The sequence below is a fragment of the Sander vitreus genome, chromosome 24 (genome assembly GCF_031162955.1).
Source record: "Sander vitreus isolate 19-12246 chromosome 24, sanVit1, whole genome shotgun sequence".
Lineage (NCBI taxonomy): Eukaryota > Metazoa > Chordata > Actinopteri > Perciformes > Percidae > Sander > Sander vitreus.
The window spans coordinates 10,213,658-10,241,398 of record NC_135878.1 but is presented as its reverse complement, the minus strand read 5'-3'; the positions used below and the strand labels follow the sequence as shown (position 1 = coordinate 10,241,398).

Below are 27,741 nucleotides of genomic sequence, written 5' to 3'. Positions count from 1 at the left end.
TGGCTTGGTTCCAGGCTTAAAACTCTGTATGTAAGCATTTTTCGGATACCTCAATAGAGCAACTGAATAGGGAAAAATCACTCCCGGAACCAGAGGCGTTCAAAAAGTGTGTGGTCACCGTTGAGCTCCATACGGACATGCTCGCATTACGTCACCCACCAGCAGGAGTGTTTATTGGTCTGGTGCGGCGCAGTGCATTCTGGTAGATGTAGGTTTCCTTCCTCTTGAGCAAAAGCGAATGACACAGCCATTTGCGTCTTTCTACGGCATAGACAGCCCAGTTTCATGAGAAGGCCATCCTTCCCAGCAGTCAAATACACTGCACTGCAATACATTATGGTAATAAGTTGTGGGAAGACTACCGCACGGAATGCAACTAAATGGTATCAAATTTGGTTATTTTCAACTATTTTTGGCAGAAATATATTATGTAGTCAGGGTTTTCTTAATTACAAAAAGAGGGCCAATAGTAATGTTTGTGGTTGCCCTTGATCAGGTGATAATCAACAAAAACATTTTTATAAATAAATAAAACCATAGTCCAAGTCCACACACCTCTAAACAGCGTTCGCTCCGTCTGACACACTCATGAATATTTATGCGAGGTCACAGCTTGACAAACGTTATGCTTGATTATCCTGCCAACTTAGTCATCACACCAAAGCAATAATCATAAATAAGCGTTTGGGGGATAGGGTTATCAAATATTCACTCGTGAATTTACATAATAAGTCATAGGCACATTCTGTGTACTCCTGTTTTACAGTTTGGCAAACACTGCAGAGTCTCATTAAGGGCAGAAAGAAAAAAACCTTCTCCCTGACACGCAAAACACCTGCTCATTTGTTTAGTCCCTACCTGTCTCTGGCAGCCCTCCACAATGATCAGTTTCTGCTGCGGGGAGGTTCTGGCGAAAACAATCTCAGTGTGGTACTTCAGGATGTCGTCAAGCTGCTCTGGGGCCAGATCTTTCAGGTCTCCACCGTGGATGACACAGGCCTTGGCATCTCTGGAAGGTAATACAAAGCCATTAGGTTGCGCTAGGTGGGTCTGAATTAAACACATTCAGAAGCAAATGGAACCTTAGGGTACAGTACTTCAGGTGCAGTTGTGATCTGTGTTTCCATGACAACTGGAGCAAAAGTAGGGTTCCTCTGTATAGTCAGTACCTTGGGTTGACTTCGTTGACTGGGATGTTAAGACGCGCAGCAATGTCCTCAACGGTCTCGTTGCCTTCGGAGATGATGCCCACACCCTTAGCGATGGCCTTAGCTGTGATTGGATGATCACCTGTTACCATGATGACCTAGGACAAGGGGAACATTTCATCAAGCCTGAGGATGTCAGTCAAATTCTTCCATTATATTGTAATTTACACAACCACTAAGAAGTAGAGATTTATTATAATTAAGGCCACTTGGAGGAAATGCAAATTATGTATTCATATTTTTTAACATAACCATTCCATAAGTCATTTTTCAATTTGATACGGGCTTTACCTTGATTCCAGCGCTCCTGCATTTGCCCACAGCGTCGGGCACAGCAGCACGAGGAGGGTCGATCATGGACATGAGGCCGATGAAGCACAGGTTGTCAGTGGGGAAGTTCACCTCCTCAGTGTCAAAAGCAAAGCCCTCTGGGAACTGGTCATCAGGCAGGTTGAAATGGCAGAAACCTGGAGGGTACACAAGACGAAAAAGCCGTTTAGGAAGGGAAATATTGCCCAATGAAGTGATTTTCAGAGGGGGTCATTTGAGTTTCTGCTCTCTTAATCAATTCACTCATCTCAATCCCAGCAGCCGTCCATCCTTACCCAGTACTCGCTCTCCCAGACCTCCCAGTTCCAGGTAGGCATTCTGGAAAGCGTCTTTCAGCTCTTCGTCCAGAGGCTGCTCTTTGCCCTGAATCATGATGGTGGAGCAGCGGTCCAAAATCCTCTCTGGGGCACCTTTCATCACCAGCAGGTGCTTGGACTCCTCAGGTGTTGCATTTTTGTGAATGGAAAGCTAGGACCACATGAGAAACAATAAAAACAGGTCAGTTTAAGCATTCAGGTGTTAATGTATGTGCTCATTTTTTCAATGTAAAATGGTTGATTTGAGCTACGCTCTTTGTACTGTAAAGCATGATAAACGGAAAAAAAAACGATGAACAAAAACGCAAGCATGCAACCAACTATGTTTTGGGCTTTCTTGACCTTTAACCTTAAGCTAAAGCCGAGAATCCAATCCATGAATCCATTTTTAACAATTAGCAAAAAAATCATAATGATTAGCACAAAGACATTAAATATTTCAAAGCACATGACATTTCAAAACAATGAAAAAAAAAAAAAAAAATTAATTAATATTCCTGTAACAGCACCTGAAAACAACATGACAAACGAATTTCAAAGAATGACATGAAGCTGCGAGCTAGCTCCTCGTCCCATACCTGGTACTTGTTAGTAGAGTTGAACGGGATCTCAGAAATCTTGGGGGTTTTATTTCTCATTTCCTGGACTGATCCGCAGCACAGCTCAATACATTTCAGCAGAGCCGACTCAGAGGCGTCGCCAGCCACGTCTCTCTGGTGGAGGAAGATGGAGAGGGAAGAACATTAATCATAGGCACAACGTTAACTGGGCGTAAGTCACAGAATAACAAACATCCCGTTAGTTAATGCCTCGCTGTAAAAGCCTCCCGAGGACGTAATTGAGGACTGTTCGCGGCAGTGTTGTGGGGACAATGTTATTGGGGGGGGGGGGGAGAAAATTTAAAGTCATTTTTCCATGACATTTTAATGGAATATAGTGCTGAGAAAAAAAGGCAGACATTGTCTCTTCTTTCCCCTCACCCGTCTCTCCCTGAAGTATCCTGTCCTCTTTCATCCCATTGTTTGATCCATGTCCACTATATGTCTTATCAGGGTATATATATATATATATATATACACACACACACACACACACACTTATATGAATTACTGTATTTTTATTTTTATATAATAAAGGCTGGTATTAATAAAGGCTGGTATTTTAATAAAAGCCAGGTCTCAATTAATGGCCGAAGGCATGGTCGCCATGAACCAATACAAGCTGGCCCCATTTACAGGCCAAGGGAAAACAAGTCACTGTGGGCGTATGCGTGTTAATATTGTGGAAGTATGCACAAGGACTGGTACCCTCTGCAGTTGAGGTAAATAAACGGCAAAGTGTTACCAGTGGAAACACTGGTAGCAACAGCCAATGGGGAAACTCCCAACACTTTGACTGGCGCCACTTTGCTGTGGCCCAGCCAAAAATAATGAGCAGTGAGAGAGAATGACTGGTAATTAGAGCCATGATGCCAGTTAGACATGTACAGGTGATTTAGGGCGTTTGCTTTGGTCCGAATCAGTTGGTGAGTTAGTAAACTTGGAGCAATTTGCCCTCGGTCGGTTTGGTTTGGTTTCACACCTGGAAAAATCCAAGCGTACCAAAATGCGTCGTTACAAATCAGGCAAGAACGTCCAGCCCTCTTATTGGTCGTATATGTCTGGGGGCGGGAGCAAGAACGTAAATACAGGAAGAAGGTCCTGTGTTCTGGTCTAGTGGTCAAACCAGCTCATTTCATTACAATTATCAGACATTGTTTCGCAAGAGACGTTACTACGTCTGCTCTGGTCACCGAGACTTCGCTCTGCTCTGCCGGCGTCTGTCTCCAATTTTAGCGGCAGCTGGTTTGACCACGGAGATACGAGTGAAGGGCGCCGAGCTTGACTGCAGTCCATTTCTGTGATAGAAACACTGCAAGCTGCTACGGTTTGCTGCTCTGCTGCATCGCAGATTGCTGAACACACCTGACTACAGGAGACATTAGCTCAGACTTGCGGAGTACATATAGTTGGTGCGGTTCGAATACGGATCACGTTCTCATCACAAACGAACCGCTCCAGAATTCGATTGAAAGGGCACCTCTTCAAGCAGGTCTCGGTACGCTTGTTTGGTCCGCTCAGGACACCTGAGGCTGGGCTCCCATGAAAATCTTGGAGCCAAGAGACGTACGCACATCTTGGGTGTGTGTGTTTTGGGGGTTGGGGTTAGGAATAATTATGTGGTTACGAAAGGTGTCCACTCCAGGGAGAGTGGTATAAACAGAAAAACAAGCCTGTCGCTTGTAGGCTGTAGTGAAAAAGATCTCTATGACGTGTATGGTATTAAGATCCAAATCTGTGATATGATTACAGGGAAACACACTTTTAAAAGGCCATATCGACATCAAAGAGGAAAAAAGATGTCTAAAAAACAAAAAACTGAAACTACAATTCACATTTCACCGTTGCCGTTTGTTTAGACTTGTATACTTTTAGCATTCAAAATTGCAGTTACACAGAAGAAGACACATTAAGTTAAGTTTCAGTCTCCTGTCTTCTCTTCAGATTCGTACACACACTCATCTTTCATTTAGTACACTTGAACAAGTGTCGGCATTACTACAAATAACGTGACGCTAATATTAGGGGAAAAAAGAACACTAGGGAAGAGAAACGCGAGAAATCTTGTTGTAGGAGGGATGATGAAAGATAATATAGACTTCTGTTTTTAGTCCAAAGAGGTAATTATTTCATTAATAATGTTAGACAATTTATGTATTAAAAAATATAAAAATAAAACTCCGTTCTGAGGGTTGTCTCAGAGAAGCCTTCGTTTTTTGGGAATTATTTATTCAAATAAACAGAGAAAGAGAAATGAAATTGCAGGGGAGACCAGGGTAAAAAAAAAAAAAAAAACTACCTTCAGAATGGGAAGGTTGGACTGCTCTGCCAGGAAGACGGCACGGTTGCAAAGTCCGGCGATTCTGGCCAGGGCAGCCCAGGTCGCAGAGCTCCTGTCGAAGGAAGTCCCGCTCTGGTTCTCTGTGGTGTCGGCCTCGTGGATCTGGTTGTCGAACCACATGTGGGCCACGGTCATCCTGTTCTGGGTCAGGGTGCCGGTCTTGTCGGAGCAGATGGTGGAGGTGGAGCCCAGGGTCTCGACAGCTTCCAAGTTCTTCACCAGGCAGTTCTTCTTCGCCATACGCTTAGCAGTCAGGGTCAGACACACCTAGAGATGGGATTGCTTGGGTCAGTTAATGGCTGAATCAGTTTTTAATCCGTAGTTAGACCTTTAATACACAGAATCACCAGGACTCACAGTGACAGTAGCCAGGAGACCTTCTGGCACGTTGGCGACAATGATACCGATGAGGAAGATGACGGCCTCCAGCCAGCTGTATCCGAGGATGAGGGAGAGGACAAAGAAGGACACGCCAAGGAAGACAGCCACGCCGGTGATGATGTGGATGAAGTGCTCGATCTCGATTGAGATGGGGGTACGTCCAACTTCGAGTCCAGAGGCTAGGGTGGCGATTCGACCCATGACGGTACGGTCTCCGGTGCTGATCACGACACCACGGGCAGTTCCTGTAGAAAGGATGATCGCGTATACATTATTTTTACAAAAAACAGCAAACATCTCCGGGTTTACTACAGAGCCTCTGAACTGCCGATAAAATGTAGCACGGTCTCGGAATGGCTTTGAATTGATGCATCCTGTCGTCATACCTTCAACACAGTTGGTGGAGAAGAAAGCAATGTTCCTGGTCTCCAGGGGGTTCTCATTGGAGAAGTCAGGAGTACGAGTCTGGGGCTCGGACTCACCGGTCAGAGAGGAGTTGTCCACCTGAGCAATGAAACATAGACTGTGATTGACGGAAGAAAGAAACACAATTTAGCTACATCCGCCTTAGGAGAGAAAATATATAAAAACGGAGAAGATGGCTGCCACAAAGTTTCTTTCCCAAAATGGGTCACATACTTGTTTTTTGTCCCCATAATAAGACTACCACTAGTCACACGAAAGGCATGTGTCCATTTATTAAAATAGTGACTGCAAAGGAAAAGTCTTTAGAGGGCAGTGTGGTACCTCAAGCTCTACTTTACAGTTTGATGACAATGAAATATCAGCAATATGAACAAGGTGCTTGACATTGTTTGGAATTCATATTAAAAACAACAGAGGGTAAATTATTGCTCACATCTAGCAGTATGCTGAGGTTTTATGAGGTGGAGTACATGGCACAAAGTTCTAGAGGTTCAAGGCACTAACACATATACATGTTTTTCAAGTGCACACTAAAGCCCAGCAGCAGACTGAAATTGAAAAGGTCAAGGTACCACCTTTAATGTTTTGATGGAGAAATGGTTTTCAGGATTAATTCCTTAGAATATGGCTCCCGGACCGTAGAAAATAACTTGTGTCAAGAGGTCACCCACCTTGCAGCCGTGGGCGGAGATGATTCGCAGATCAGCGGGGATCCTGTCACCGCCTTTCACCTCCACTAAATCCCCGACCACCACCTCCTCAGCGTTGATGTTCTTCTTCTCGCCGTCACGGACAACCAGGGCTTGCTACGAGACGAGACAACGGCGGAGACAGACACTTGTGTAAGAGAAAGGAGAAAGCGAGACTTGCCCGTTTTATTTTCTGTCTGTCTCTTTTTTTTTTTATAAAATAATGAAAATGATTTTTATAATTAACCTCCAAATTATTTAACAGGGCTAATGGGATTCAGATGTCAAGAGGACTCTACTGTTTTTGTACCGCAAAGTGGAAAAGACCTTGAATTAACATACCAGAGTTGACAATACCACAGGGGTTTTTATAAGTAGAGATTTCAGTATACTGTTACACACTGTTCATTTGTTGTGAGCTTAGTATGTTCATGATTATGTACAAAACTGTCTCAAAATGTAAGGGGCACCTGTGGGACCAGGTTCTTGAAGGAGTCCATGATCTTGGAGCTCTTGGCCTCTTGGTAGTAGGAGAAGCAACCAGTGATGATGACGACAGCGGAAAGCACCACACCCAGGTACAACTGTGAGCGTCAAAAATATTCACAGGGTATTACGTCTAATTTATGGAAACAATATAGACAGTTAGTAGATCAAGACCATTACCTTACTTTGTGTATTGCGACATTTTTAAATTTCAATTAGGAGCCAGCTACTAGGGATGGACCAATTATTGGCCCTGGCCGGGGTTTTTTTTTGGCAGTTTGCAGATTATCTGTAAATTGTAAACTGTTAACTTACTTAATTAAAAAAGGGCGCTACTTTGGCTCCGCTACAGCTCTGTGTCTGTCCCTCTGCTTCGGTTTCACTCACCACTGAGTCTGACTTAATGTCCCGCCCACAACACTACCTGACTATCTTTACTGGGTATTGTGTTAAAGTTTCTAATTCATTAAATAATTGCTTAAACCTATAGTGTTTAGTTTCCGTTTCCCCCATGAGGAATTCTCGGTAATGACAATAAAACTGTTGCCGCATCCAGATGATACAAGCCTTCCGTGATCGCTCGGTTATCGGTTTCATTAATTATTAATAATCGGTCGATCCCTACCAGCTTCTAACATTATCTACTATTTTGTGCTGTAAAACTGGCTAATCCTGAACCATAATCACCACACAATGAAGAAATAATAGTTTGTATTACATTGGGGCTGGAAAACTCTAAAGTTATTTCCTCATAATACCTACATATTGACACAATCACCATATTGTCAATTTCATAGCACCAACAGACTTCCACAAAAAAAAAAAAAAACATCATGAAACATACCCTCATAAAAATCTCAACATTGTATGAAATTGACATCAAGCTATGATTAAAGTATGCACTACTGACACATCAAGACACTACATGGACTACAAGGACATTTTCTTACATTATCATTAGCAGGCTCATCCTCCATTGCAGCCTGGATACCGTAAGCCAGGAAACAGAGGAGGGCACCAGTCCACAGAAGCATCGAGAAACCGCCGAACATCTGAAGGAAAACAGAACAGGAGGGACCTTTTAAGCCTGACATTTGAGTAAGATGCTCCATTTGTGAAACTTGTAAATTAGGAGATTGAGGCTACATTTAAACGTTGATAGGAGCTGAAAAATAAAAGTGTACAAGAGAGAACATGCTCTCAGTCATGACAGTGACAGTCCTCTACCACCAAGACAGATGGTGTACAGTTTACAACAGAGCTGATGTAATACCTGTTTGCAGAATTTGACCCATTCTGGGGTGGTGGGGGGAGGAGTGAGGGCATTGGGCCCATCACGAGCCAGAATCTCAGCAGCCTTAGCACTAGTCAAACCCTGAAGCAAGAAGAAGATACCGATTCAGTTGCATAAAAGCTGATAAAAGTTAGATTCTCGGCCAGATGTTCTAAAAAAGTGTTAACATGTTAAAAGTCAGATTAACAATCATGTATTTTAATACGCACGGCCTTATCGTTTGCCAGCCAACCACACATGTACACACAAACTCACTGACACATATCTAAGTCGGGGGGGGGGGGTCTGTAGGTGCTACTAATCGCCTAGCAACACAGCATCAACAGAATAAACAAGGCCATGTCATTCAGCAAGTAGGAGGAAGAAAACAGAAGGAAGAAGAAGAGTAAAGTGAGGCAAATAGGATCACATGAAATCAGGGCACAGGGACTAGCTAATAAATTATTCACACACACACACACACACACACACACACCCACACACACACAGCTTGGAGAGCCCAGTTTTTAGAGGCACTGATTAACTATTCTCCTTGATCTTTCCTGAGTGATCAGGAGTACATTTGCATGAGGACAGAGGGCCAGTTGGAGTGTGTGATTGAATGTGGTGGGGGGGTTGAAGGCATGTCTTAAAGACAGTCATGGATCCTGCATGCTTTAAACACACTCCAAGAACACACTGGACAGGCAACGCATTCATACCGTTTTCTGATGTGGTTTTTGAAACCTGCTGTCAATATTTTATGAATATATATAATACATGGCCATTGTTCACTGTGAACAATTAAAGGTATACTATATTTCAGAAAATATCTTCATTTGCTTTCTTGCTGAGATTTAAATGAGAAGATCGATACCGCTTTCATGGGTTTTTTTAAACGGTAAATTTGAAGCTACAGCCAGCTTCAAGCCTGTAAGCTTAGTGCAAAGACTGGAAGCAGGGGGAAACACCTAGCCTGGCTCCGTCCAAAGATACGAAAATCCACCTACCACCACCATAAAGCTAATATTAAGATCAGAAAACAAATCAAACCCTCCCCCCTCCCCTTTCTCTCCCTCTTTCTCTCGATCGACGTTCTTTGTTTAATAAATGCTGGGAGAGCTGAGCCTGTAGTTGCTGTAAACAGAGTCCTCTGTTTAATTCATCTAAGCTGCATTGATCATTCAGTCACTGACAATCAACTGACAGACTGAAGAGAAAAATGAAAGTTAATGGCAGCCAGTATGCTGCCGATATTTGATATTTATATGATCTCCATGATTAATGTGGACACTATTGATGGAAATACACTTTTCAAAATGACATTACGATGCCAGACTTTGGAGTAAAGAATGCTGGCTGTCAAAATGACATCTCAGTGTGACTTTTAAAGCGATACACATTTCAAGTACAACACATTCAAAAACACGCAGACACATAATACAGCACATTTTCCTAGTAATCTCACTCACATTGTTGAGGTCTGTTCCATATTTGCGATTAAGTTCATCGAGGGTCAGCTTGTGATCATCCTGCAAGGACACACAGAGAGAAAAGGAGGTGGCGTCAGTCCAGTGTTTATGTCTGTGTGCGTGCGTGTATCTATTATATGTATGTGTGTGTGTGTGTGTGTTCAACATGCCCAAACCCAGTGACATTTACAGCTCAGTGTGTGCTGACCTTCCATTTTAAAATAACTACCTCCCACAAGGTAGAGCTATGACAATGACAGAGAAACATTCCCAGTTAAGGGAAAAGAATGAATGGATGGATGAGGAGCCAACAAAAGACACAGGGGAGGTTACAAGAACGCGAGAAGGAGGAGGAGGAGGAGAGGAAGAAAAGGAAGGGAAAGATAAAAGGGAAATAAGTAGGAGGAAAAGCAGAAGGAAGATGGTAGGTGAGCAACAAATGAGAGAAAAGAGGAGCATGAAATGAAGTGAGGAGGGAAAGAGAAAGTGAAGGAGTATATTTTCAGTTCTTGTATGTGATTTTACATGAGAGAGAGAGAGAGAGAGAGAGAGAGAGAGAGAGAGAGCGCGAGAGAGAGAGCACGAAGAGGTACATGAAGGGAAGAGAGGTAGGAGAAACCATTCTAATAAAAGAATGGTATGTGGTCATATTGGAAGCAGAAGACGGCGGACAGTGAGGGGGAAGAGCTCCTGAGGCCAATGAGAAGAGTGGAAAAACAAAAAGTGAAGCTGAGACATTCACCATGTCCACTTCCTTCTTCAGTTCGTCCATATCTTTCTCCTTCTTCTTCCCCTTCGCCTTCTTCTTGCTGCCTTGCTCCGAGGTCGCAGCGAGCTCATACTGCTCGCGTCCTTCCTGGAAACACAACAAAGGGGAAAGAAGAAGGGAAAAAATTAAAATAAAATAAAAAAAAAGAGAAACATTGTTTAGTAACCTATAATATTAAGTGATGATGAGCAATACTGCCCTCGGCAGAGATGTAGACTGGGACACAACATAGTGTAAACACAACATGTCCAGGGTCAGAAATGTATTTGTTCTTGAGTTGGTTAGTCTCGTTTCTCATTTTCTCTCATTTCTGACTCCGATGGTGCTTAGTAGAGCCCTTTTAAAAGGCAACGCACAAGCTTTGGTAAATGTTTTATACTAGCTATAATACACACTGGATATTCTACAGTATGATTATGGATACTTTGGTGCGAGCTGCCCTTTCAAAAATACTGTATTATCACTATAATGATTAAAAAAAACTTTGATATAATCACTTGTAAAATGACAGCTTTCGATTGTCTCCAAATGTTGCATATGTTGGAGCTAGATTTGTCAGACGTGGCAGCAGTTTGAATGAGTAATAGTCTCAGAAAGTGAGCCTCAGTTAACACCTACATATGTGTGATTAAAGCCACAATGTACCCACAAGTCTTAATATCGACCATGGCTGTATTACAGCCTTAAACTGCGTAGTTTTAGGGGCCTGAAGATGTAAAATTACCAAGTTATTTGAAAGCAAAGATTACAAAAATAGTAAGATATACTAACTTAATTTTGTGTAGCCGGAATGTGTTTTTTCTCTGCTTTCCTATCCTGTTTAGCATGTCCCCGATCCCTCACATGTATCCTACGAGTCACGACTCTTTGGGCGGGGTCACCATTGATTTAGATCAACTAGTCAGCTAGTCTGAGGTCATATCATTTGCACTGCAAAAGTTTACAACAGAAGATATTTTGTCATAGTGCATCTTTTCAAGACTGCATGGGGGTCAATGCACACACAGAACCAGATATAAAAAAAGTACGGCCTAAATTGGGAGACAAACTGCCACAAACTTTAACAAACCCAGTTAAAGTCCAACAGTCCTCTTTACTTGTCACATGCAGTTATGTTGTGAGATACAGAGCCCTGTTGGAGGAGCAGAGAGTGAAAACAAAGTCTTGGATCCTGGCTTTATGTACACCAGTGTCATCTGTCACTGCAAAAACAACTCTATGGGGATCCCCTTTTTCAGGATTTGCAAACTTTTGAAAGACAACTTCATCAGCTGATTATTAATTTGCCTCAAAACTCATCTTGCTATACACGTCCATAACGTGTGTGTATATTGATTATTGATTGAGTAATCCATGCATCTTCCAAACCCGTGACGATCACTTACTGCAGTTTAAAGGATCAGGCAAGCTAAAGAGTGACACTTTGAGTGTGTGTACATCAACAATGTAACCAAAGGGAGGAGCACCATGTAGTTTTTGGTCAGTTGGAAGATAATTGCTTTTTTTTTTTTTTTTTAGATGGTGAGACAGATTAGGCTGCAGGGCAGGGCTGAAAACTAAAATTCACTTAGAAACATTTCTAAGTTTAAAACTGGATCTCACAGAAACAATTTAAGTTGTGAAAATAGGTGAAACAAACATTTCAAGTACAGAAATATCCTTAATTTGTGTGACTCTTCTTTTTCTTGACATTCCCTATCACGCCATCAACTCTGGCACAGTGTGACGGTCAGCCTCTCTGTCCCTTTCTCTCCTCGCATACATCCTCTCTTATTACCAGCAGCCACTGTAGCTGACAGAGCAACAAAAGGTTGCGTCTTTTAGATGGCTGTAAGCCAAACGGTGTGCGAGACAGCGTGACAGAGAGAAGGTGAATAGGGAGGAAGGAACGAGGACCAGGGACAGAAGAGGTGCTGAAGTGGAATTTAAAAAGCCCAAAAGATTCAACAATTTAGCAAAAAAGGAGTGCTAAATCATGCACTGAATAGGAAAGTAAATCACTGGGCAGTAAACAACAAAATGATTTTTATCATCTCTCAGCCAACCCAAAATAACTCGCCAAGTCAGTGTGTCAGTCCTGCCCGCTGTCTTACCGCAAGTGTAATCAGGTGAGTTGCCAACAGATAGTATGAGCCTACACTCCATTTATAGAGAGATGTAGTGCCCTGAAGGACATGTTGTACAAGGAACATTAGCGGCTTGACTTAACAGGTAAAAAATCTGTAGGCTTCTCTCTCTCTCTCTGTGTGTGTGTGTGTGTGTGTGTGTGTGTGTGTGTGTGTGTGTGTGTGTTAATCACAGCGAGGGAGAGAAAGTTAAGCTTGTATGTGTTTCAGGTAGGTAACACGAGAGTGAAGCCAACATCGATTAGCGGTTCAGGCTCATCTATAATTCAGCTCTGTACAAGTATCAGAGGTATTGGCATGTTAGCAGGGAGTGAGGCTTCCGAAAGACTACAAATGAGCCATTTGTCTGCATGCAGCACCACAGTGTGAAGCAGCCATTTTGAAACTCTTTCGAGAACGATATATATTTGACACAAAATGACCCAAGTGTGGCTCCCCCACGGGGGTATGACCACATATGGACATCAGTCACGGAAATATGCTAACGAATATTGTTTATCTACTGCATTAGCCTTTTAAAAGTTTCCCAGGGAGTCAGTAGAGCAGAGTGTGTGATCCTAGCACATGTTGTTATTGTAGCTCGAGCCCCCTGGCCGGCTAAGCTGGGAAAACACGAAGCCTGGTTCTGGATCACTGCGGCCAGATCTTAGCCTCTGGACCCCCGAGGGCCCCCAGAGGCCATCTGGCTTATGGCAAATCATTCACAAACCATGGTCCAGAGCCCAAAGTTGGAACACAGACTTTATTTCCAACAGACTGGACAGAAGTGCTAGTGGTCTATTTGAGCCTCATTCAAATACTAAGATATTAGATGTATTGTTTCCTGTTTATGTATAGCATAACAGCATAACATTTAATTATCTTAATATAATAAATGTCAAATCCAGATTTCATTTTATAAAACCCTTGATATATTGGTAGATATTTAGAGCTATGAAAGCATTCAGTTGTGAAACTTAAGTACTTTTTTTCTGACATTTTTGTAGACTAAACCATCAACCACCAAACCAATCGAAAAAAAGAACTGCTAGATTAATTGATGACAAAAACGCGCACTAGTTGCAGCCCTACTCTTTGATTAAAATTTTAAGAATGAAAACTACAGGCCTTTCTGAAGTGCCCGTAATCACAGTTTCCTAAAAAAAACAATGAATGGCGCAAAACAGCAATCAAACAATGCTAGAGAAAACAGGAGTGCTAACTTACTAGCTCTTTGCTTACCTTAAGAGTTTGCATACCAACCAAAAATGCCTGTGTGCAAGATCCAAACCACTCCCTCACTTACTCTTCCCTATGTAGTGTTTATTAAATAGTTAACTATATTGGGAACGACCAAACGAGATTTCGGACACTCACTGAAAACGCATCGTTGCATGACTTGCGTCACGAGGTGCGCCTGTTATTTGTGTGACGGAGGCGGGCGCACCCAGCATCATGTGAACACACCGAAACTAAAATATTTCTACTACTTCCCTAATAAAAACCGAGCACTCTGGGAGGATAGTAAAAGGTTGTATATACTGTATGTTGCATGTTACATTCCCACTGTTTAGAAGCTAAAGCCCGTTCCATTTTTCCTTTTTTTCAGTTTTCGCGGTTACTTCTGCTTCTTCTTCTCCTCACAGGCCGCGTTGCATTGTTGTATACGGGAGTAAAATGTAGGGGTACATCCGAAGTACACTAAAATTAGCTGTGCATTGTGGGTATTTTATAGTGGACTATATAGTGAATGAAATTAATTCGAACACCATTACAAAATGGCGGACACACAATATAGTGAACTATTCCGTGATGGGTAACGGTTTCGAACACAGCTCAGGTATTTCAAGTGCACCACTTCAACTCAATAAATGGAGACGGAGAAATGCCAGAGTAGTAATGTTAACCCACATCGTGGCACGTCGTCCCTGGTAACAGACTCAAAGACATTTTAAACTGTGGCATTCTGTTCTGGAAAGCTGCTACCATGTTAGACCAGCAGCTGACAAGAAACAATGAATGTCTTCCTGCATCTGCCCTTTGACATTTCCTTTAAAAGACTGAGAACTGAGAAGTCAAGATAGTTGTAATCAGACAACAAAGCTGCTGTTGACACATCTACACCCTTATCTATGCTCACACATTTTGCTACAAATTTAGTGCAATTAAAGACCACAACACACTTGACTGACATTTTTCTTCATTCTGTTGTCTTTATTCTTATTAATATGTGTAGTTTGGCGAGTGCACGTACAGTTAATCCCGGCCTAATCTCAAAACACGTGTGTGCAGGGCCTTCAAGGGAGAGTCCCAATTTTATCAGACAAGTTCCACTTGTCACACTTTCAAAGCCCAGCCACTTGCGCCACCATGAGATGCTACAATGAGGCTTTCTACGCCCAATGCTGTTTTAATGCAACTACAATTCACAGATATGATATTTGTCCGTGTTACAGGAAGCTCCTGCAGTAGAGCTTCTGATACCAATAGTGTCACCTCTAAATGTTAGCCATGCTATTTTCCACATTCGAAGCATCGCATTTGTAGTGTAGTTTGGTACCAAATTTTTTTTTTTTAGAAAATCCTTTTTGGTATGCACCTTATGCGTTTGTGATTTGTGCGATGCATCAGAGGGAAATAGGGTGAGAAGAGGGCACGGAAAGCCCAAATGGAAGGATGCTCTACAGCAAAGAGACGGCGTGGTGGAGAAGCATTTGCTCCAATGAAAACAACAATGGCCCTTTGAACAACTTCCATAAAATCTTTGTTTGTGTTCAAAAACACAAACAAAAGGCTCAGAAATCTTTTCATGCGACTGTTTAGACCACGGGCATGTGGTCCACACACTGCATTTTCTTCAGCCTTTATGGAGATTTGTGGGAATTTCACATGTAGAGAATACATACTGAAATGCCTCATTCAGTGAAGTCAAAGTGTAGTTTACAACCAATTTAGGTTGCACCTAAGTGTTGCTTACATTAGTGAATGAAGACCCCATATTGACCCTGGTTCAGCTGAGCAGTGTGAAGCAACCTTCAACAGTTGCAAATTGAACTTATATATAAAGTTATCTGGGACTTTTTTTTTGTGAAAATTGAGGCGAGAATGAGAAACGGTCAAACTGAAAAACAGTTAGAGAAAAGCTAGGGCTTGTGTGAGAAGGACATTGAGAACTCTTCAAATAGCAATGAAACCCTAAAAAAAAAAACTCTGTTTTTCCTCGCCTGAGTGAACAGCAACCTACTGGCTCTGACAAAACTCTGAAGCGAGAGTTCGGTCAAGCGGTCGCATATTTTAAAGTCTCTCTCTCTCTCTCTCTCTCTCTCTCTCTCTCTCTCTCTCTCTCCCTCTCTCAAAAGAAAGTGTGTTGATTTACACACGGCCCGTGTTTAACACTCCCTTCACGTCCTGTGCAACTTTCACTTTTCTTCCAGCAGAACAAAAGTGAATGAATGAATCAATGCCTTTCCTTGTTTGTTTTTTTTTGTTTTTTTTTAATTCATGGGCACTTTTCTACTGCCAAGGTGACGCACACCACTCGCATGAAAAATGCCACCATCAACTTACAGTGCTTGTTGTTTGCCATGTGAATGTGGTGTTATTGACTCAGTCCCACTTGTGACAATACAGTGGTAAAATATCTACTGAAATCAGCAGAAAAACCTGTTGAAAAGATGTTTACATTTCTTTTCAACGTTTCTAAAACTGCACAGTTGCAATCCCGTTCAATCCTGTTGCTGACACTGACGTGGCTCTTAAGAAACTTAAAAATGTCATGAACAAAAAAGGAAATATACATTTTCAGTCAGTTAAACTCCTCGGCAGAGAACACACAATGATTTCTTTTTGAGCTTTTCTTTCTTGAGCTTTGTAGTCATTGAATTTTTTTTACGGATTATTCATTTATAAACATGTTAATTCCTCATATATCAAGTTGGTAAAACCAAGCCTATAAGCAGAGATATTATGTCATTATACAAGAAAGGATATCCCCCCCCCCCACAGGTATACATTTCATGATAAATTGTTCTCTATGTGGAGAAAAAAAACATAATTTAAGAGCTGAACAAGCGACCCCGGAGGTGATCTGGACTAGAATGAATGAACCAGTAAATCAATGGCTCTTCTTTTTTTTTCCACAGAGCTTAGCCACACCTCTGTGACATTAACTGGCCAAGACACCATAGCTACAAGTTGCATCATTTCCTCAAGAGGGGGAGAGCTGAATGTGTCCAACATTATTTATCGTTAACATTCAAACTTCCTGTGTTTTCATGTCATAATCACATGAACCCAGGGATTCAGATTACAGTACTTAAGACCTGGATTATGACATGGCGTTCTTTTGGCATGGAAAATGTCATGTTTCCTCATTGATGCACGGACAGAGGCAGGGGAACAGTGTGCTCTGCAGTTTGTTATATTAAATGTTCCACTTTTGCGGAGCAACAGGCTTGCAGTGAAAGTTCAAAGAGCTGTCACAGAAAACAAATCTCACGGCTCAAGCTGCTTAGCCAAACAGAGGAAAGGACAGAGAGAGAGAGAGAGAGAGAGAGAGAGAGAGAGAGAGAGAGAGAGAGAGATGACATGTGAAAGAATAAGAGAAAGAGGGAGGGTGGAGCGACAAAAGGAAAGAAAAGAGGGAAAGAAAAGAGACAAGAGAAACAGCAAAAAGATAGATGAAACGAAGTACAACAACGAGGAGCTGGGATTTACGGGGGGGGGGGGGGATATGGAGTGAGTGTGAAAAAGAGAAAAAGAGGGAGAGACGGAGTATGCTGTGTTCTGTCACAGACAAGGGGTGGCGTGTGACAAAAGCCCCGGTTAATACAGAATGACTGCCAAGCGGAAAGAATGTTAAATCCTCAGAGAGAGAGAGTGAGAGAGAGAGAGACACAGAAAGAGATGGAAAACAGGTACAAACAGAAAGAACAAGGAGGGAAACAGACTGTAAAGAATGGATGTGAAGGTATAGTGGGGGTGCCTCTTCGGCTGAGATGAAGAGTGGCCCCGACGGCTGACATGCCGGGTCAGCTCACAGTGTGAATAATAACCAGCCGACTCCTCACTCGGAGATAGGAAGGTGGGTTTTTATGGTCGAGTGTTATCATCTGTGGCCACTAAAGAGATAGATCCTCCGTTGAGGAATTTACCTCCCCCCCCCAAAAAGAAATTTAAATCTTGCCAAAGTTGCTACATGGTCTGATTGAACTACACTAGCAGAATGTACATATTTGAAAGCATTTGATAAAAAAGAAATAAAAAATAAAAACACCGGGCAAAATCCTAAGCTGTACAAGTGGTAACTTTCCCATAGACATCCAGAAACCGACTGATCTACCCGGTATCCATTTAACATAGCTTTAAACATGCATGAAGATAAAAAAATAAATAATGCATGGACAAGTTTAACCTATAATCTCAGAAGCCCCCCACCACCATTGCATGAAAATATGTACCGGTTTTCACTCTTCCAGTCACCTAAAAGACAGCCGAACAGCTAAGTGTTCCTCCTTTTTTCCTCTAACTGAACGTCCTTACCCCAAAATACCACAGATCTTTATATTTACGAAGCTAAAAAAAAAAAAAAGTACAAGAATCTTTTTTTTTTTTCAGCAAGCATTTCGGAATGAAATATATCATGCTGTCGCATTTATTGTTCAGCCAGTTAAGGAGAAAAAATAAAATAAAAATAGGAACAGGATTCCCACCATCGGTCTCCTGTGACTTTGACAGCTGTCTCATAGCTCCTGCTCTGCATCGCTGCCCAGTTAGCCAGGACGGGTGACAGGACAGGTTTATATGTTAGACATTTTAAATGTTCTACACCTCTATTTATTCAGAAAAGAGAAAGTATTCACTAAAATATAGACACATTACATCTTAAAATAATTAAATCTTTACCTGCTCCCCTTTCCAAAGGCTCCCTTAATTTAAAGCACGGCAACAGATCATTCATTAGAGTAACTGATTGATATTGCACTTTAGAAATGGATGTTTGTTTTCAGCCCCCCCAGCGTTTTCTCTCCCTCCTCCTCTCTATCATGTCTGGGAGCCAAGTTGCTCAATGGTGGCAATGCGGCAACTGGTGTCTCTTGGCTCGCCCTAATATCACCCCCCCCACTCCCTCTCAGTGCAATCAATCCCTCCTCTCGGCTAACTCGCTTTTTTCCCCTTGTTTATTGCACGGTGCTGCCGATGTGATGAGAAAACACTGAAAAGCACAAAAAGGGCATGCAAAAGGGTTATCTCTTATTTGAAGGGGGGGTTGTTCAACACACGAGGGGAAACTGGGAAAAAAATAATCATCACTGTTGGACTCTTCTCATACCTGTGCTCCTTCTCACTGCTCTTATTCTCCTCCATTACATCAACAACAACTTATCATCCTCCCTCTCCTCCCCCTCCCCCTACGCCTCTCTCTACTCGCACCAGGAAAGCTCTGTAGTGGCGAGCATCTCTTCCAAGTCTTTGCTATTTGTCGGTGCCAACACTGAATGTATTGGAGGAGAGAAGAGAAGAGGAGGAATGGAGGGGGGGCAGGAAAGGAGGGGGAGACGCAGCGGGGAAATGGAGGGAAGTTGGATGGGGGCAGGGCACGGCTTTCATCACATATTGGGGAGGAAAAGAAATTCAGCAGCAGCCAAGAAGCCAAGAGAGAGCGAGCAAAGATTTTCAGAATCGTAAATTAGCACCATGGAGAAAAAGGAGGAAGGAGCGGGACTGAATGAGCCATTCTGCTTTACATCTCCCGCCAGATCTCTCTCAGTCCATTTTCCTCCCTTTCACTCCATCCATCCAACTCTCCATCCCTTGTAGGCTGAATCTATAATGAGTGAAGCTGTTGCGCAGCATGGCAGGGTGTGGCGACTACTGATATTTCATACAACAGGGTTCAATTTCATCCCATACAGTTCAAGTTCGTGAAAAACCGAACAATAACAGAACGGTCGCTGGTAAATCTACTTGGGTTAAAATCATTCTTCTTTTGACACAACAGCCTCTAAAAGGATGCCACTTGCCAAAATGTCATACTCTGTGGAAATAATGGTACCTTATAATACATAGCGGGACAAAAAAAAATATGTTATGATAGCCAAGCTTCGAAAGGTGGCGATCAAAAAAGCAGCAACGACAATTAAAAATCCCCCTTTTTATATGCCTTATTCCTGAAACTAGGACAACTTTAATGCCGTTTACTACAATGCATTTTTTTTTTAATCTGCATCATACAAACGTGTGTCAACCTAAGCATTCACACTACCAAGCTACTCTCCCTACAAGGTGTACAGATCTGACTTTAAGATAAGTTTTTGGTCACAAGAGCTCCAAATCTCCCAGCAAAGGGGGAACAAAACGTGGCATGAGTTTTCAACATATCCCTCCCACTGCCAAGCCATTTTATACCCATGGATGTATCCCCAGCATACACAGCTGCTCGAAAAAGTACCACACTAAGAAAGCTAAATGTTTGTTTTTTTTTCTTAAAAATGGCAAAACACCTTTTTTTTTCCTGAAGGGGGGGAAACTACTTCATAAATTCAAAAAAAAACAACACACGTATCTGGAGTATATTTGAACCATTTTCCGACCCAAATTCGACCAAAAATAGCCCTCCACAGTTGTAACGTCGCAGCTAGCGATAATTCCAGTCAAACTTTGACAGTCCAGGCGTTTGGTTTGAGCTCATCCCGTTACGTAACCAGACACCGAACCGTTTTTCGGTGCTGAGAAGCATCTTTTGAGAGCGACGGAAACTTTCTTTCGAGTTACGTTGCTTTTACACGTTGCCTAGTTAAATGAAAGGGGGGTCTTACGCTTCTGGGGGTTGAAAACACGGAAGTCGTCAAAGTACTTTGAAACAGCAACAGCAGGCATTTTGAGATAAAAGAGGAGGCTTGTTGCTTATCTTAACACATGTGAACCTCCACCTCCCCCCCCCGCCACCGTGACAACATCAACATCGATTAAGTAAACCACTTGTTTGAATGGCGAAGTTTTAAACCCATCTTGTCCCCACCACATATCTCAATGTGAACAATATTAGCATCTGCGAAGTCAAACAAAGACAATATTTATACTCACTCCTCTTCCCATGGTGGCTAAGATGTGGACTTAATTCTGCCCACTTCAAGTACAAATTGAGAAAGAAAAATCCACCTTAAAAAGGATGTACCATCAAAAATCTTAAAACAAAATAAAACTCCAGGATGTGTCCGTTATTAGTATTTTTTGTTATTTTTTGTTATTTTTTTTTTTTTTTGTTCTTCAGCACGTGTCAACCGTCCGGAACACACATCGGAGCTCGCGAGCGGCCGCGGCAGAACCTCCAATACTTATAGACGGCGTTCCTTCCATTGTGACGTCGACGCCGTTTGTCATGGTAACCCCACGGATGGAGGCGGGGCGTCCACCAGTACTGGGCTTTTTTTCAGTTTTTCATGCAACACACACACACACATACACACACACACACACACACACACACACACACACACACACACACACACACACACACACACACACACACACACACACACACACACACACACATTGCACACATCATTCACCATGGAAAATGGTGTTTATAAAAGGACTGGACACTCTAAAACAATTATGCCCAAAGTCATTATCACTAAATTCGAATAAAGTAATAAACCTTTGAGTTATATGACAAATATTATACGCTACTTAGTTGGTACATTTCATACAAAGCAAGAAAAGTGCTTCCCAAATCCTTTCTGGTTGAATTACATTAGTACATTGATACATTAACCATTATGACAAACAAAAAAGGGTAAGGCACAGATACTAGAATTATTTTCTGTAGCCGCTGAGTAAGTTGACTTATTGATGTCATTGTTTATTCATTATGTTTAGATACGGTTTTAAATTTAGTTCACTTTTTCATGTATCATTTGAATGAGATTTATTATTATTATTTATTTTTTTTTGCACACTGGAATCTTTAATTGTAGGATAAGAATGTCCATCGTTGCTGAATTGCTCGCAATGTTTATTAATAAAGAATTAAAAAAATAAAATAAAAACAATCACAAAAAAAGCATCATTCACCATGGATGAGCAATAAGATCCACTGATAGGAATCAAATACAAATAACTGAGCGAAATTATCAATAACTATGATCATATTGCAGGAAAATACAACGCTAACATTAGAAGAAAAAACAAAAATGACGCAACAGCTTAAGAGAAATAACACACTTTATTTCCCCATAATACACACATGTACATGCACACCATCACACACAAAACTTAATGCGTGACCCCCGGCTGTGACCCCCCCATGTTGAATGTGATACCATAGCCTTCTATAGGCCTATTCTTAAAGGAATAGTTTGGCCTTTTGGGAAAGCCGGTTAGCTTAGCTTAGCACAAAGACTGGAAACAGAGGGGGAAGCTAGGCTCGATCCAGTGCTTAAACACCAATTAACTTGCGATATCTTGTTTGTTTAAAAAATATAAAAAAATTACAATTTGCCAACAATTTTTCCTACAGTCCGGTTGCCTGGCAACAGCTTCCAGCCAAGAACTAGTTTAGCACATAACCCCCTTGTAAAACAGCATATACTCGTTTTTAAACTTGTTGTGCAGTTTAAACAAAGTAGCCTATATACAACATGTTAAACAGTGAGCGTTAGAAATGCTGACAGGTACATTTTGTCTTCTTTTTTGTTGTTATCTTCTGACAGAGCCAGTCTGGCAGCATCTTTGTGCTAAGCTATGCTAACAGAGAGGTATCAATCTTCTCAACTAACTCAGGAAATGTCCCAAAATGTGGAAGAATTGCTTTAAAAAGCTGTATTGTCGTGCTGTGTGAGAAGAGGCCCACCCCACCTTACCCTGCCACACACACATAGACGCACACACACACACACACACACACACACACACACACACACACACACACACACACACACACACACACACACACACACACTTCTGATTCATCTACATCTCACCCGGCTTCACAGCTGGGTTCGCAGACACCTCCTTTCCCCTGCTGCTTTGACAAAGTTGTTGTGTGCTGATGGCTGGCAGCCAACTTCTGAACCCTCTCCTCCTAAATACAGAGCTGCAAAAGCAGATGTATCTGCGTAACACTGCCATTGTTGTACTATAGGTCCACTGCATGTGTTATCGATGCACAGAAGCTGTGCATATACCATGTCGACAGGCAAAACTAGAGCATCTGTTTAGTTATTTTATGATACCAAAATGTCAAAATTGCTGCTTGAGATTCCAGTGCATGCATGCGCCCCCCCCTCCCAACTCTGAGGCCCCCTGAAAGTATTCCCCCTTTTCCCCCTGGACTAGCGGGGCCCCTGTGCATTGTTTCCTCTAACATATTTATCTGGCTTCACTGTTACTGGGCTGCAAATACTTGCAACTCTGAATCCCCGCTAGCTCCAGGATGCTCCCTGACCTCTGACACCCCCTGCGGAGATGGAAGTTGGAGGAGGGGGGTGGCGTCATTCCATGCGGAGACCCCATCGATCGCATTACAGCCATGCGAGCAAGTTTAGCTGTGCTGCACCCCAGCAGCACCCTTATGGCCATTTGCATCTGTTCCAGGAGCTTTTAAACCCTTTCATCCCACAACACAAATGAGAGATGTATTCTTTCATCCCTGGATCTATGCCTGAAACAAGAAACATTCAGCCACTTGTTGTTGTACGTCCGAACAGAATAAAAGGAGTCTGCCTCACCTGCGTCATGCGAACATCTACCAGAGTTTCCTATTTTATATATTTCTAAGGCAAACCAGTAATAAGACCAAGCTTTAACCAGCTATATCAGCAGGCTGCATACAGTAGTTTTATTACAAAGGGACCACTTAAACCATGAATTAGACCCAGGCAGGCAGGATAAGCCCACCATTGGAGAGTGATTGGATCCTGATAAGTAGACTGTTGTCACTCACTGTCTAGCACCCTGTGTATTCTTATAGACCTTATCAGTTGGCCTGGAGAGCACTCTGCACCAACTGACAAGATAAACCTGAAATAGATCAAACAGCGAAAAGGAGATTTCACTGCGAGGACTTCATCTCTTCTTCTATCTACTTTTGGCTCTTTTCCAAAATATGATGCAAAACATACACATCAAAATAAACAAAATCACGAGTAAACAAGCTAAACCACAGGTGGACTTGATTCACAGATGGACACAGCAGCGAGCCCTGGCATTGTGGAGGAGTGTGTGTGCATATGCTCACACATGTGCATGTGCTGGTGCGTGTATGCACAGTCTATATTTTTGTTTTGGTGAGTGCATTCACATCAATGCGTGTGCGATCAGTGCAGCTCGCGTGTTACCACTGCTTCTCTATAAATAGCTTAGATTTTATTTCGATGCTGGAGTGAAAGAGAGAGGGCTCTAATATGAGTTGCCATAGCAACAGGCACGTTCAGGGGCCCTGCTTGTGGACGAAGGATGAAGGCGTGATAGTGTTAGTGTCTGTCTGCAGCCTCTTTCTCTCTCCACCCATTCACTTCATCTCAACTGAATTGTTATCGGCATAATAATTAATCAGAAAAAATGATGGCAAAGCATCTTTCCAGTCACAGTAAGATGATTAATTACGCGTCTTGAAAATGTGCGCTACAAAACACCAATATTTGATCTGACTCTTTTCCTTCCTCTTTATCACATCGATTCACTTTTCTCATCATCCATCAGCCTCATTCTCTTCCTTCCTATTTTCTCGTTATCCCCCCATCCTTTGTCTGCAGACTCTCGCTGCCTTTCTTACACTAGCACCCTCTGCTGTAAAAAAAAAAAAAAAAAAAAAAGACCTGTGAGGTCGGGAGGAATATAACCTGATTTGCTGGTTTAACCTGAATAGGGCAGCATGCACAGTTTTCACTGTGGCAATCCAAAACTTTCTGGTAATATTCTGCTTACAAGCTTAAGTGTTTCCTAAGTGTGTGTGAAGCAGGCCATCTGAGACCTGGTTGGTATGACGATACTGTGTACGCACACACACATCAGAGAAGATATACACTTTTGGGAACACATTCATAACTCTTTATTATGTGTGTACAAAGAATGCATCAGTCAAGGGGAGATGACAGCTACAGTGAAGCAAGGCATTATATCTCTTATCCCCAAACCTGACAAAGACCCTCTATTAATTGACAACTGGCGTCCTATCACTCTTTTAACAATAGATTAAAAGATATTGGCTTTAGCTTACTCAAACAGCTTCTAGAAAGGGCTAAACTCTATTATAGCTGAAACTCAAACAGTCAAACATTTATGAAAAATCAACATATTAGTTGTAATATCAGACTCATATTAGATCTGTTGGATTATGCAGACGCAGTTAAGTCTGAGGCACTCATTTTGTTTCTAGACTTTTATAAGGCCTTTGATACAATTGAGCACACATTTCTTTTACAGTCCCTTAAAGCGTTTGGCTTTGGTAACACATTTGTAGACATTGTCAGTATGTTCTATAAAGAGATTAATAGCTCGGTTATAATTAATCTCAATACTTCTAAAAGATTTCAAATTAATAGAGGGGTCAGGCAGGGGTGCCCGATCTCGCCGTTCTTATTTATTTTGGTCACCGAATTAATGTCGCTTAAAATTACATCTGACAGAAATTTTGAAGGAATCTCAATATTTGGTAAGGAGTTAAAAATTTCCCAATTGGCCGATGACACTACGATATTTTTGAAAGACAAGAACCAGTTATGTAACTCTATTCGCTTGATAGACCAATTTTCCAAGGCTTCAGGTTTAAGATTGAATCTGTCCAAATGTGAAATCTTATCAGTACATGGTTGTGATGATTGTGTAATTGGAAATATCCCAGTTAAGGATTCTGTTAAGTAGCTGGGCATATTTATAACTAGAAATCTTATTGCTAGACAACATCTACATTTTTCAAGTACACTAAAGAAAACAAAAAATGTTTTTACCATCTGGCTTCAAAGGGATTTGTCTATTTTGGGCAGAGTTCTCCTCTCTAAAACAGAGGGCCTATCTCGTTTTGTGTATCCATCTTTATCCTTATTTGTAAAAGATTCAACAACCACTGAAGTAAATCAAATTTTTCTGAATTGTATTTGGAAAAATAAGTCACACAGACTAAAGAAAAACGTACTTTCCAGTAGTGAAGCAGAAGGAGGTCTTGAAGTCCTAGATTTCAGTGACACTGTGGACACCATTAAAGTTAATTGGTTAAAAAGATGTCTTAAAAACCCTGAGTCAATTTGGTATTTTATCCCAAATTACATTTTTAACACAATTGGAGGTCTTTCCTTTATTTTAAAATGTAATTTTCTGCCAAATAAATTGCCAATTAAATGATCAAAATTCCATCAACAAGCCCTTCTAGCTTGGAAGCTAGCCTTTGTCCACAATATTTCACCGCACAAGACTTTCCTCTGGAACAATTGTAACATAGTCATTAAGAACAAATCCTTATTTTTTCCCGAATTGGTTCCAAAGAGATTTAAATCACATTCTTAATCTTTTCGATGAATCTGGTGATATGCTATCCTATGAACAGTTCATGAACGTACACAGTTTTCCAATTCCTTTCAGAGAATTTCATTCTTTAACTCGTGCAATCCCAAATGGTTTAATTCTACTTATAAAAAATTGCTTAACCTATGATGCACACGTTATATCACTGCCTTTACTATCATTGGATGGAATTGAAGTAACGCACACAAAGTGTAATAATAAGCATATTCAGGAAGTACACCTCAACATTTTACATAACATATACCCTACTAATCACCTTGTTGCTAGATTTACCGACATTGACTCTTCCTGTACATTTTGTAAACAGAATATTGAAACAATATCTCACCTTTTTTTTGGGATTGTGAAATTTCCAAAAGATTTTGGACAGATTTGGAGTCTTACTATTTTGAACCCACCAACTTTATCAACTCCTTTAATCTTAAAGATATCATCTGTTTCTACGATAATTCAGGTAATGGTGCTCTTGAATATCTAATTAACTTTGTTATTCTGTATGCAAAATTCTATATTCACAAGCAGAACATTTCTAACTCATCTCCTAATTTTGTACCTTTTCTCATAGAATTTAAATCTTTAAATCTCTACTGAAGTCACTTAGATTGTTGGATAACAAAAAAAGGATCAAAATTGTGGAAAGTGTAGAGCTTTTTTTCCCTGAAACCTCCGACTGACTGTACATTTATGTCTTCTTGTACTTGTTTGTAATGTCATGTTGTCATGTTATTTATTTATTTATTTATTTATTTTATATTTTTATGTTATTTCTCGTTTGTATTGCCTCATATGTTTCTATTTATTTATTTACTTTTTTTATTTTCATAAGTTTGTGCACTTGTTGTTCACGTGCTATCATTGCTTACCTGATTTTTTTGTAAACTGCATTTTGTCAATAAAAAAAAAAAAAAGAAAAAAAGAGAAGCCAAGGGAGAAGGGATCTTCATAATAAGCAGGATAAACACAAAGTAGATACAGCACTAGAGTGGTCTCAGTTAATTTTCACTGAGGGCCTCTTTGCATTAGCGGTCAACAGAGCAATACATAGCAAACACCATTGTGGCAGACTGGCTCTTGAGATAATGGGCACGCACACACACAAACACACACACACACACACACACACACACACACACACACACACACACACACACACACACACACACACACACACACACACACACACACAATGCTCTGACATGCTGTTCCTTAATATCTGGTAGGTAAAGATAACATCCTGGAGAAATACTGATTAAAAAGGTTTTGAAAACAGTGTAGTAGCTGATAACACTGATTAGTCTATCATGCCAAGCCCCTTGAGGGTTTTCTGGGTTTCCTTTGCATGTTCTTTTTCATTTAATGTCTCTTAAATGTACCATTGTTGTGTTTTTTTGTTTTTGTTTTTTTTACGTGCTGATTAAATAAAATAAATTCAGACGGAAAATTACTGATTTTGATTGAGATGATCAGTTATTTCATTTAGTCACAAGTATACAAAGCAAATCTAACACTAACATTTGATTTGAATTTTCCATTTTTGATGGACTATTGCGTGGAAGCTGTCGGTTTTCAAAGTAGGATGTGTTGTATGTGAGCTGCTGTTCATTGTGGTAATAACAGCAGTCCTAAAACATCCCATTTGCTCTGTGAAGTGTGGATAACTCTTTCTCTCTTTATCATAATTGCGTTATTTTAAATTCATGCCCACCCTCTTCGAATCAAATCTGTCTCCAGAACTGAAGTTTAGGAACTGTTGAGGTGGATAATCCCACCGCGTGGTTCACCGGACCTGACTCACTGGTACATATCTATTGAACCTTGAAAAAC

The 27,741-nt window shown here is 41.2% G+C and overlaps 1 protein-coding gene across 1 annotated transcript in view; it reads right to left on the bottom strand.

Moving 5' to 3' along the window:
• Positions 1 to 20,756, bottom strand: part of LOC144512603 (sodium/potassium-transporting ATPase subunit alpha-1) — a 28,394-nt gene extending 7,638 nt beyond the window's left edge. The window contains exons 1-15 of the mRNA XM_078243412.1: positions 20,482 to 20,756; positions 10,265 to 10,378; positions 9,523 to 9,582; positions 8,051 to 8,152; positions 7,728 to 7,829; positions 6,762 to 6,875; positions 6,274 to 6,408; positions 5,563 to 5,680; positions 5,153 to 5,421; positions 4,754 to 5,062; positions 2,434 to 2,568; positions 1,814 to 2,006; positions 1,500 to 1,675; positions 1,170 to 1,306; positions 859 to 1,009 (exon numbers count right to left, since the gene is read on the bottom strand). Of these exons, the coding sequence (XP_078099538.1) occupies positions 859 to 1,009; positions 1,170 to 1,306; positions 1,500 to 1,675; positions 1,814 to 2,006; positions 2,434 to 2,568; positions 4,754 to 5,062; positions 5,153 to 5,421; positions 5,563 to 5,680; positions 6,274 to 6,408; positions 6,762 to 6,875; positions 7,728 to 7,829; positions 8,051 to 8,152; positions 9,523 to 9,582; positions 10,265 to 10,378; positions 20,482 to 20,493 (2,127 nt within the window). The 5' untranslated portion in view covers positions 20,494 to 20,756. The remainder of the gene's footprint in view (positions 1 to 858; positions 1,010 to 1,169; positions 1,307 to 1,499; positions 1,676 to 1,813; positions 2,007 to 2,433; positions 2,569 to 4,753; positions 5,063 to 5,152; positions 5,422 to 5,562; positions 5,681 to 6,273; positions 6,409 to 6,761; positions 6,876 to 7,727; positions 7,830 to 8,050; positions 8,153 to 9,522; positions 9,583 to 10,264; positions 10,379 to 20,481) is intronic.
• Between the last annotated feature and the right edge of the window lie 6,985 nt (positions 20,757 to 27,741).